Genomic DNA, 12837 nt, shown 5'->3' with positions numbered 1-12837 from the left:
TTCGTGGAGCTCAGGTAAATGATATTACAATAGTCCAGTATGCTTAGAACAGAGGATTGGACTAGGAGGCGGAATGACGTGTCGTCAAAATATTTTTTTATGGTGCGTAATTTCCAGAGCACCGAGATACTTTTCCTAACTGTATTGTCGGTGTGCTTCTCCAGGGATAGGTATTTGTCCAGTGTGACTCCTAGTATTTTTAGGGTTTGTTCGAGGGGAAAGGTCGATCCTTTTACTTGAATTGTGGTGTCTATGATTTTGTCTTTGGGGCTAGCAAGGAAAAATTTTGTTTTGTCGTGGTTTAGTTTAAGTCTGTAGGATTGCATCCAGAGTTCTATCTGGTTGAGTGTATTTGAGAGGGAGGTGAGGAATTCTGGTGTGAAGCTGGATAGCGGGATGACTATTGTGATGTCATCTGCGTAGATGTAGAATTTGAGTTTGTGGCTCTGCAGGAGATTGCCCAGGGAGGCAAGGTAAACATTGAACAGGGTGGGGGACAGGGGGGAGCCCTGCGGAACACCACAGGAGTTGTCCCAGCTGTATGAAAAGGAGTCATTCTTAAATACTCGATATGATCTGTTTCTTAGGAATCCCTGGAACCAGTTGAGGACCTGGCCGGTGATGCCGATGAATGCAAGGAAGTCTAAGAGAATGTTGTGGTCGACTAAGTCGAAAGCACTGCTCGGGTCGAGTTGCACGATCAATGCGCTGGAGCCCTGGCTAAAGAGTGTGTGTAGATTGTCTAGTAGAGAGGCTATGATGGTTTCGGTACTGTGGTCAGAGTGGAAACCTGATTGGTTTTCATTTAGGATGTTGAATTTTTCCAGATATGTGGTTAGTTCGGTATTTACCACCCCTTCAGTTATTTTGGTGAATAGTGGGATACTTGCAATTGGTCTGTAGTTAGACGGTGAATTGGGTGGTTCTTTTGTGTTTTTTTATGATTGGGGTTATCGAAATGTGGCCCTGTTCTGCTGGAAAGCTTCCTGTGGATAGAAGGTGGTTTGTCCAAGCCAGCATATTGGCTTTAAAGTGGATCAGAGCAGTTTTCAGGATGTGTGGGGGGCAGGTATCCAGTCTGCAGAAGGAGTTGGTGTATTTGTTAAAGTATTTGTTGAAGGTGTGCCAGTCGATGGTAGTGAATTGATTCCAGCTTAGGTCCATTCTGAACCCTGGGTCTCGTGTAGTCCTGTCTGTGTCTGATGTCACACAGGAAACACACACACGCTTCCTAATAGATGGTCTCTCACCCTTTTATTGAGCATCTTAGCTCCATTAATTACTTAGCTAATGCTCTACAAGGTTATAATTTCATCATGCATTTACAGTGAGGATTATAGCAAGGTAACTCATTTGTTTACATATTTCATGTGCTTCTCAAAGCTACTATCTCACATGACATAAGAATACATCATAACAGTTACAATAAAGTGATTTCTTTTGTGTACATTTCTGATATGTCTAAAATCTTACTATAGCATGTGACAGTTCAAAGGTTATAATGCATGCTCCTTAAGCCTCTCGGGATTAGCCTTAAACTCAGGGCCTGCTTTTGCATGTAGGTAGGGTCTGATCTTAAACAAGATAAGGGATAAGATAAAGGTAGACTTGGGTCAGGTTAATATGTGACAAAAAGGGAGGGGGAATGTCTTAGCATTGTCACAAGGTGCAAGCATTTTCCTTGCTTTTAGAATGTCGACGTGGCAGGAGGGGAGGATTCATACTTCCACAAGCCTCAGATCCTCACACAAGGCCTAAGATCCTCACACAGGGCCTAGATCAGTGTGCTAACCTGGCCTGTGTTCGGACCTTGCCCTGGATCAGAACTTATCAGACCTTCATCCCTACAAAGGGCAAAGGAGGTGAAGAGGCTATAAAATAAACCCACCAGGATGATTGGGGGAAAAAAAAAAAAAAAAAAACACCCAATTGAGCAGGAAAATCAAATCAAATAAAAAATTCTATTCAATAGGCTGAATCGAATCAAAATTTATTTTCCTGAATCAGGTAGCACTAGTACACAGTGCTGTACTTTAAACATGAAAGAGACAATTCCTGCTTGACAGAGCTTACCATTTAATCAAAACAAACAAACAGGACAAATTGGAGCTAGGGAATTGCTTATGGTAGGAATTACTTATGGTAGGAATAATTAAAACAGACATGGGTACTTTATAAGTGAGTAGAAGTTAGGAGTTAAAAGCAGCCTCAAAAAAGGCATCCAGGGCAGCAAGATTGAAGAGATAGAGTCTGGAGTTAGCAGTAGAGAAGGGTACAAATAAGAGAGGCAAAGGCATATGAGTCTTGAACAGTGGGTTGTGTTCCCTTACTCGTGAGTTTGTATAGAAGGCATCATCTACATTTTTTTGCCGCCTCCTGTGACACTGCTCAATGCTCCTCAGTTCATACTTTTACTCGTGAGTTGAAGGTGTCATTTTTTTGTCTGCTCTGTTCTTTGGTTTTTATGTTCAGTGTTTTCTTACCACTTTAGAGGTTTTCTGGTGCCTATGAATAATAATAATAATAACTTTATTCTTCTATACCGCCATAATCTTGCGACTTCTAGATGGTTTACAATCAAGATAGCTGGACATTCAGCGAAATACAATATGCAGATAATCAGATGAAATACAGAGAGCAGAGACTTTAAGGGTTTCCAGAGCTGCTTTGCCTTGGTGGAGACACACTTTCAGTTGGTGTCCATAGCTGGGGTGGGGGACACCCTATTTCATGGCACCTAACCTGGCCAGCCTGCACGAACATTGAGACAGCTCAGGAACTATTCCCCTTATAGCATTGCTCATCTCTTGTAGTCTGCCAGCATTCTTAGGGCTGAGCACAGACTGATTAGCACTTGTATACACTTGATCTTAGTCAAAAGGCCGAGAAGTGTCGTTCCCTGGGGCTTTATTGGATGCTGGCTGCATCCTTCCCTGAGGAGGAGTGAGGAGTTGTGGGGTCTAGAGATTCAGGCTCTAATCCAGTCTAAGTAGCAGCCAAAAGAAGCAGTTCCTTTTTTGTCTATTTTTTATGCTTGTTTGAGGTAGTAAGTCTTCACCATCTCCCAGCTTGCCTGAGGGCTGTGAGAGGCATAGCACAATTACCCGCACAAAATATGTGGAGGGGCATAATAAAAAAAAAACGTCTAAGTCCCCTTTTGGCCTAAGGCCTTAAATGTTGAAAGTAGAAGCAGGGAAAATGTCCATTATCAAAAAAACATCCAAAAGGAGGTTTTTTTTTTATAATGGCCTGCCTCTACGTTCAGCTGTTTAAACGCCCAGACCACCACTACGTCTAAACTTACACCATATAATCAACCTAAAAAAAGCCTAAGTCCCAAACGCCCAAAACAAAGGCTTTTAGGCGAAGGAGGAGCCAGTCCTTTGCCTAAAAGCTGGATTCTGTAACCGGGAGCCCAAGCCCTCCTGGCCCGCGGCACCCCGAACCCCCAACTATGATCGGGGCAAGAGGGAGCCCAAGCCCTCTTGCCCTGTGGAACCGTGACCCTCTCCCCCCCGCCCAACCGGCCCATGTGCCTAAGGCCCACCCACAGGAGGGGCTTAAGTCTACTGGACCGATTCTGGTTGGCCCAAACGCTTCAGGCCCCACCTGTGGGTGGGGTTTGAGCCGCCTGGGCCAATCAGGCCCTAAGGCCAGCCATTCCGGGGATGGCTGGCCTGTCGGACGGACAGGCTTGGCACCCGTCTGTCCGACCAACGATTTTTAAGGTACGGGGATTGGGGGTGGAGGGGAGTCGAGGGGTCGACAAGGGGGTTCGTGGGTCGGTGGGGGGGACAATTGGGGGTTTGGGGGGGCGATCATGAGGGGGTTGCATCAAGGGCAGGAGGGCCTGGGATCCCTCCTGCCCGTATCTTAGTGGGAGTGGGAGGGGGGTTCGCCTGGGCAGGAGGGCTTGGGATCCCTCCTACCTGATCGTGATTGGCGGGTGGGGATGCTGCCGGGCAGGGGGTCTTGGGCTCCCTCCTGTCTGATCGTGATTGGGGGGGGGTGAGGGTGCCACGGGGCAAGAGGGCTTGGGCTCCCTCTTGCCCCAATCATGTCGGGGAAGGTGGGTGCCGCTGGGGCAAGAGGGCTTGAGCTCCCTCTTGCCCCGATTGTTGTCGGCAGGGCCAGGAGGTCTTGGGCTGTCTCCTGGCCCGATTGGATTGGGGGGAGTGGTGAATCGCTGCAGAAGAGATGGGTCATCTCTCCTGCTGCTTTAGCGATCCCAAGTGCCGCGTATGGCGGCACTTGGTGGTATTGCTATTGCGGCAGGGGAGATGAGGCATCTCTACTGTCCCGATGGTTGGGGTGGAGGGTGGGTAGGTTTCCGGGCCACTGAGCTGATCGCACCAGCCGCCATAGGCTCAGCGACCCCTTTTTTGGCACTTATACCTGTTTTGACTTGGTCTAAGTCAAAACGTATAAGTGCCGACTAAGCAACCTGTCAAAAGTTTTGGTTATACCTGCTGTACGCCTAGGTGTAGGCCAGCCCACCACCCGCCCTTTCCCCTCCTCTAAAAACGCCTCTTTTCACTCTATGCGTTTAGAGGCTGGGGAAAGGCCTAAGCTGGTTTTAGATACGTCTAAAACCAGCTTTGATTATGGGTACTTGGACGATCAGGCTTTTTGATCGTACAAGTACCCATTTAGGCCAATTTTTAGACGTTGTTTTTTTTATTATGAGCCCCATACTGTATAAGAAGCCAAAGTGCAAGTTTGCTTGCATTTTAAAAACAATATATAAATGTTTGTACAACAGTTCTAGAAGTAATTCAGAATTTAGTTTTTCTTAATTTTCTTACCTTACTTTTGCAGGATTGTGATGTCTTTGATTTGTGACCACTTCACTGTTTGTTCAGTTTCTTTTGTTGTAAACTGCCTTGAATAATCATGGCTTATATTTGATAACAATATAGTTTAAAATCTTCGCTGATTGGCCAGCACATCTTGTTGTATTCGATGACTTTATATTGTGACCACTTCGCTGTTTGTCCAGCTCCTTTCATTGTAAACTGCCTTGAATCTTCATGGCTTATATTTGATAACAATGTAGTGTAAACTCTTTGCTGATTGTCCAGCACTTCTTGTTGTAAACCGCCTCAAACTTTCATAGCTTTGGCGGTATATAAGAATAAAATTATTATTATTATTATTGTGATTATTAACACTTTATTTTATTTCAGAGGAGCTTACTGATTCATACCAAGGAAGTGACATGAGTGAGGATGACACCAGCTTATGGTCTGGAGGAACAAAGGAAGGTCTGGAATTATCTCTGCGTCTCATGGACCTTGCTGGGCTAGAGAGAGAGCCTGAAAATGAAGAGGCTGTTCTTAATATTAGTACCAGATTACAAGCAGCTGTGGAGAAACTTCTGGAAGTTATCAGTGAAACTAATAATCAGGTACGATATATCCTCTGACTGCAGAAAGTTTCATATAAAGATACTTTTTTGGTATACTACATATTTCTGAGCATATGTGTAAGATGGATTTTGGGGAGCTTACTAAATATCTTATGAAATGAGGTGGTTTCCTTCTGTTTGAGGTGAAGGTCAATGTAATAAGACCATAAGAATTGCCATACTGGGATAGACCAAAGATCCATCAAACCCATATCTTGTTTCCAACAGTGCCCAATGCAGGTCCTAAATACCTAGCAAGATCCCAAGTATCCAAATCTTTTTTAAACACTGCTAAACTACCACATTCCCCACAACAAATTCCAGACTTTTAATTACATGTTGTGTGAAGAAATATTTTCTCCAGTTTGTTTTAAATCTACTACTTAGTAGCTTTATGGCATGCCCCCTAGTCCTAGTATAGATGAAATGATTGAACAGTTGGGAAGGGCTCAGTTTCTATCCACTCTTGATTTAACAAAGGGCTATTGGCAAATCCCTTTGGACAAATCCTCAAAAGAGAAGACGCATTTATAACCCATCAAGGATTATATCAATTCACCGTACTCCCATTTGGATTGCATGGAGCCCTGGCCATCTTTCAAAGAATTATGAACACTTACTTTGACCCAATGGGGAATATGCTAAAGCATACCTCAATGATGTGATAATTTCAGAGAGTTGGGAACAACATATACAGCACCTAACTGCTGTCTATAATACCCTCCAACGAGCGGTTCTTACAGCCAATCAAAAAAATGTTCATTAAGACAAAAAGATGTATAATATCTGAGTTTTTGTGTGGGGAGTGGGTGGGCTAAACCCATCCCATTCAAGGTCAAGGGTGTCTAAGCAATCTCAACCAACAAATATGAAGCAACTCTGACATTTCTTATGAATGATAGGTTACTACAGAAAATTCATACCTAACTCTGTGAACATAGCCGCCTGTCTAATCGACATTACAGAAGTCCTTCCTGAGGACTAGATGCACTAAAGAGGATCGGTAAGACCGTGTGGGTCTGCTCTGATCCGATTTCAGGCCAATTCTAAAAAGAGCTGTTGATGCATTAAAAAGTTTGCATGCAAATGATTCATGTGGAGGTTCATTGTAATCCCTGAATCTGCCATCCAATTGATCACAGTGAGAGCGACTCACATTTGTGCAGAGCCGGCAGGGGAAGCCCTGAAAGCAGCCTCCTGCCACTCAGCTGTTCGGGGCAGGTAAACTTCTTTTTTTGTAATGGGCACAGATGCTGTGCGTGTGTACCTGCCAAATAAAAAAACGGCACCTCCCCAGTCGATGATTTCCTTCCCCTACGACCCCCAACAAATGCAGCACCGGGAATTCTGAGCCAATCAGGGCCTTGGGCCCCTCCCCATACATCACATGATGCACTGAGGAGGGAAGGCCCATCATTTTGGATTGGCAGGCCTTGAAGGTGGAGGGACCATGCTTCCTTCCTACTTGCAACTTTGAAAAGAGGTACCGGAGGCATTCAGGAGGTTCGAGGGAGCATCCAGTGGCAGGAGGGAGTGGGCCTGCCAATTTTCCTCACACAGGGTGGGGGGGGAATCAGCATGGCAGGAGGGAGTGAGTATCGCTCCTGACATTTTCTCCCATGCAGGGGGTGGGGTCGGCATGGCAGGAGGGTGTGGGCATCCCTCCTGCCATTTTCGCTGCCGCGGGGGAAGGGGTGTCAGTTCCCCATGCCGGTTCATTGGTGGGGACATCGGGAAGGGCTGTTATTGGCATAGGGGTGCTTTTTTTCTTTTTCTTTGTAATGGGGCAGATATTGTGCATGTGTCTGTTAGAGTAAAATAACTCTGAAAATTTATAAACTGAGATGATACTTGGCATGTAGAAAAAAAACTGGTGAAAAGACAGAGTTCTAAAAAATGGGCCAGATAGAACCAGATGTTACAGAGAAAATAGGCCCTCTCTAATAACTCATATCTGTGGGAGGAGTACTAACTTTTATAACATAGAACGGTCAGTGAAACATAAGAGAAAATTCTTCTTTTGAAACTGCCTCTCCTTGTTCTCCCAACCCCTCAAAATATACCCCCACCCCCAAAAAATCACCTTATAACTGCCCCACCATCCTGTAATCTGCACCTACCTTGCAACATCCCCCCATCAAATGCCCTACCCCACAAACTGTTTTGAATTCCAAAATCTATCCCTTGCAACTGCCCTGCTATCTCAGATTTCCCTCGCCCTCAAAGCCACCTTACAGCAAACTTCTCCCCACTCCAAAAACTCGTATCCTGCAACTTTTCTAACACCCCACCAAGTGATTAAAGAATTACAGTTTTAACTGCCATTCCCTCTCATCTCCTTTCCTAAGAACAGACACAGAAAACAATAGACACACACACACACATGAGTATGTGAGTGTATGCATGCTCACACGCACCCACATCAAATAAGCATACAAAGCAAAGATAAACACGGAGGGTTTGAAAATAATTCCATGAGCCATGCTCTTCGTATTTATTTCATTTATTAAAGTTATGTTCAAAAAAACACAACTTCCACCTTTTCACTCTAGCTGCAATAGTGAATAGGAACCAAATTCACGAGAAAGTACTTTATAACATTACTTTTAAGTGAACCTCTTTGTAACTTCTATTCATGTCCTTTAGTTCTATCCTTCTCCAGAAAAGATAATTTACTATTAATAACTTTCAAATATTTAAACTTATTTATTATATCGCCCCTATTCCACCTTTTCTCTATGGTATATCTGTTAGGTTCTCAAGACTTGAAGCCCTTAATATGTATACTCTACAGGAAATGAGGGATGGGCGGATTTAAATATTTGAAAGATATATGCAACCTAATCTTTTTCAGAGATGGGGAAGAGGTAGAACTAGAGGTCAATAGTTGAGTGGAGGGAGAGTGTGGTGCAGTGGTTAAAGTTATAGCCTCAGCGCCCTGGGGTTGTGGGTTCAAACCCACACTTCTCCTTGTGACCCTGGGCAAGTCACTTAATCCTCCCATTGCCCTAGGTACATTAGATAGATTGTGAGCCCATTGGGACAGACAAGGAAAAATGCTTGAGTCTCTGAATAAACCCATGTAAACCGTTCTGAGCTCTCCTGGGAGAATGGTATAGAAAATTGAATAAATAAAATAAATAAATACAGGGTAGGAGATTTAGGAGCAATGTCTGGAAATAGGTTTTCACAGAAAGGGTAGTGGATGCTTGGAAAGCCTTCACCCATGAGAGGTTATGAAGATGAAAATAGTGACGGAAGTCAAGGATGCATTGGATAAACACAGAGGATTGCTATATAGAAAAAGGATGGAATCCAATTAAAGCTAAACTCGATCTCATAGATGGAGTTAGCTTTGACAGCAGTTTCTGGATTGAATTGTAATCTAATCTAATATTTGTGAGTCGCACAAACCTAAACAGGCTCTAGGTGACCTGAAGAAGGAAAAAGGTAGATTGGGCAAAGAGGGGAAGTAAGGAAGAAAGGAGGGGAGAAGGAGGAGAAAAACCTAACCATACTAAGCAAAAGAACAGATGTTTAAGGCGATCTTGTAAATTTAATTGTCAAAGAGTAGAGTTTTCAGTTTCTTCTGGAATTGTGCGTGGTTGGCTTCTGTTCTTATTGTCTCTGCGAGATCATCCCAGATTTTGACTCCTAGGAAGGTGAACATGGATTGGAAAATTCTCCTGTACTTGAGAGATTTCGCTGAGGGGAGGTTCAATTGAATCCTGTTAAGTAGTAATGAAGTGAAACCTGTGCAAATTTTCATATTCAACTCTGACTACCTTGTTGGGCAAGCTGGATAGACTGTGCAGGTCGTTATCTGCTGATATTTACTGTGTTTTACTATGTTCTTTTCAAAGATCTTGTGATGCAAACCTCGTATCATTTTTGTTGCTTTTCTCCTGCTTCAAGTCTTTTTATGTCCTTAGCAAGATACAGCCCCTAAAACTGAATACAATACTCCAAATGGGGCCTCACCAACAACTTGTGCAGAGGCATCAACACTTCCATTCTTCTACTGGTTATATCTCTGTCTGTGCAGCCTAGCATCCATTGCCTTGTCACATTGCCTCACTACCTTGAGATCCCCAGACACCTTCATTCCAAATTCTCTCCTGACGTGCTTATCAGACTTGCCTCCAATCTCATACATATCCTTTGGATTTCTGCAACCCAAATACAATACTGTGCACTTCTTTACATTAAATTTTAACTGCCAAACATTAGAAAATTCTTCTAATTGCTGTAGATCTCTTCTTATGCTTTCTGTTTCCTCTGGGGTATCCACTCTATTAGTAATCTTTGTGTCATTTACAAAAAGCTAAACCTTTTCTTTTAACCCTTCAGTAATGTTGCTCACAAATATATTAAAGAAAATTGGCCCCAGCACCAAACCCTGAATCACTCCACTACTCAACTTTCTTTTCTCTGAGTGGATTCCATTTATTAGTACTCTCTGTCAGCTGTTGGTCAACCAGTTTCCAATCCAATTTCCCAGTTTGAGTCCTAACTTCATCCCCCTCAGCTTATTCATGAGCCTCCTGTGAGAAACCATATCAAAGGCTTTGCTGATATCCAAGTAGACCACTTCTAGTGAGTGTCCACTATTCAACTTACTGTTCACCCAGTCAGAGAAAACCATGATTTTCCTTTGGCAAAACCATGCTGCCTTGGATCCTGTAACCCATTGGATTCCAGGAAGTTCACTATCCTTTGCTTCAGCAGCATCTTAATTAGTTTTCCAACCACTGAAGTCAGGTTTACCAGCCCATAGTTTCCCACTTCTACCCCGACACCACTTTTGTGAAGTAAATGCTTTTCTAAAAGAAATAATTTGGACAATAACATTATTAACTAATGTTTAGAAGTCTTTGTTATAAAATCAGCAGTTCATAAACTTGACAGCTGCTGAGAAAGTAACGAGAAATAACTTTGCATTGGCACTATAGGTCCAGTTCAGATTCACAAGTCTGTCATACCAGTCCTGCTTGGAATAGAAGATATGTGATGAAAAACAAAATCTGTAAACATGATTGATCTCTTTTATAAGAATATATGTGCTAGATATAGAGGTTCATTTTCAAAGCACTTAGACACATAAAGTACCATAGCAGCCTGTGGTATTTTGTGTATCTTAACTGCGTTCAAAATGAGCCTTTTAGTGTCTTAATCAGATGCTTTATTTTTAAACCAAATTTCCTCTTCAAAATACAATAAACAATTTGTGGAATTCTTAAGTTTATGTATATTTTGAATTCCCTCTCTTTTCAGGTGGCTTTCTTGAGACTTCATAGGAAAGGGCAAAGGAAGAGTCGGTGAAATATAGTAAATGAGGGCAGATAAGCATCATATGGTCTATCCAGTCTGCCTGTCCATGTCCCTTCCTTTCCCTTAGACATCCTATGTGCTTGTCCCATTCTTTGAATTGAGATACAGTCTTCTTTCTCTGGGAGGTTGTTCCATGCATCCACCTCTCTTTCTATAAAGAAGTATTTCCTTAGATTACTCCTGAGTCTGTCCCCTTTCACTTTCACCCTATTTCCAGAGCTTTCTTTCAACTAAAAGAGACTTTCTTGTTTGCATTTATGCCACAGAAGTATTTAAACGTCTTTATCATAGCTCCCATCTTTCTTCCAATTGAGGCAAGAATATTGTTTGGTTGTATATGTTTTAAGTATCTACATGGTCTTTTACCTAATTAAGAACATAAGAATAGCCTTACTGGGTCAGACCAATGAACCATCAAGCCCAGTAGCCCATTCTCACGATAGCCAATCCAGGTCACTAGTACCTGGCCAAAACCCAAGGAATAGCAATATTCCATGCTACCAATCCAGGGCAAGCAGTGGCTTTCCCCCTGTCTTTGTCAATAGCAGACTAAGGATTTTTCCTTCAGGAACTTGTCCAAACCTTTCCCTAAAACCAGCTACGCTATCCGCTCTTACCACAACCTCTGCAATGCGTTCCAGAGCTTAACTATTCTCTGAGTGAAAAAAAAATGTCCTCCTGTTGGTTTTAAAAGTATTTCCCTGTAACTTCAATGAGTGTCCCCTAGTTTTTGTAATTTTTGACGAAGTGAAAAATCGATCCACTTGTACCCGTTCTACTCCACTCAAAATTTTGTAAATTTCAATCATATCTCCCCTCAGCCGTCTCTTTTCTAAGCTGAAGAGCCCTAACCATTTTAGTCTCGACCACTTTGAATTTGTTAATAGAAAATACCTTACATGGGGTTCGCAGATATTTGACTTTCCATCTTTTAAGGGATATGTTTACAAACAATTCTTGGCAGAATTCTATCTTATCAGACAAGTATATGAGATAAACATCTTGTTAATTTTATATTGGGTTCTAACACCCATCTGGCATTTAGAAATTTGTTAAAAACATACTTGGATTGTAATTCTCTGTGAATGTCCAGTATCTTTATTTTGTATTATTTTGTAAACTGCTCAGAACTGAGAGGAGCTGCGTTATACAAGCATATTGTTATGTTAGTTTCCAAAGTATATATATTGAGATCTCTTAAGACTGTCCCCATACTCTTTTTGATCATCACTAACTCTTATAACAGCTGTCTTCTGAACCAATACATCACATACTTTCTGAACAATTTTTTTTTTAAACCTACCAAGCAGTTACAACCTGGCGTTTAATTTTCAAAAGGACGACTATGATAAAATGAGGATAATGGTTAAAAAGAAGCTAAAAGGATCAGTTGCAAAGTTAGGACTGTAAACCAGGCGTCGACGATTCAGAAGAAGGTATCCTGTGAAGATACTAAGGGGAAACAAGGCTGGGAAGAAACAAGGGACAAATTATAGGAGTCAACAAACCCAGAAGAGGAGGTTAGAGAGATTGTAGCAAAAGAGAAGACACTAAAAACCGAAGCACAGGGAAATGAAATGAAGACAACAAAATGCCAGGATCTAAATTGCATATACAGTGGTACCTTGGATTACGAGCATGCTTGTAATCCAAAATGCTCGTTTATCAAAGCGAGTTTCCCCATAGGAAATAATGGAAACTCGCTTTGATAGGTTCCCACCCCCCACCCTCCCTCCCGAGGCCAGCAGTGCTGCTCCCCCCCCCCACGAGAACCGGCATTGCTCCCCCCGAAGGCCCCCCCGCGAACCGGCACCCTCCCCCCCGCGATCCGCAACCCCCCCGCCGCCATAGGGCACCCCCCCCGCCGCGACCTGAGGTCCCCCCAACCCACCCGAACCCTCTTCTTATTTTGCTGTAGCCTCCGCAGCGGCACCGGCACCAGCATGTCCTGGGACCGTTGGGAAACAGTGATCATAATATGATCAAGTTCAAGTTTGAGGTAGGAAAACCAAAAGGAAAGAGAACCATAGTGACAACTTTTAACTTCAGGAAAGGCAACTACAAAGCAATGAGGGAAATGGTAAGGAAGAAACTTAGGA

General features: G+C 42.9%; 1 protein-coding gene across 7 annotated transcripts in view; it reads left to right on the top strand.

Moving 5' to 3' along the window:
• The window catches only part of AKAP9 (A-kinase anchoring protein 9), a 409648-nt gene that overhangs the window by 193027 nt on the left and 203784 nt on the right, over window positions 1-12837 (top strand). For all 7 annotated transcript variants that reach the window (XM_033931174.1, XM_033931171.1, XM_033931173.1 and 4 more), the window contains one exon: window positions 5187-5407. In XM_033931174.1, coding sequence (XP_033787065.1) covers window positions 5187-5407 — 221 coding nt within the window. The remainder of the gene's footprint in view (window positions 1-5186; window positions 5408-12837) is intronic.

Source organism: Geotrypetes seraphini, chromosome 2 (assembly GCF_902459505.1).
Source record: "Geotrypetes seraphini chromosome 2, aGeoSer1.1, whole genome shotgun sequence".
Lineage (NCBI taxonomy): Eukaryota > Metazoa > Chordata > Amphibia > Gymnophiona > Dermophiidae > Geotrypetes > Geotrypetes seraphini.
This window is presented reverse-complemented; position numbering and strand designations above follow the sequence as displayed.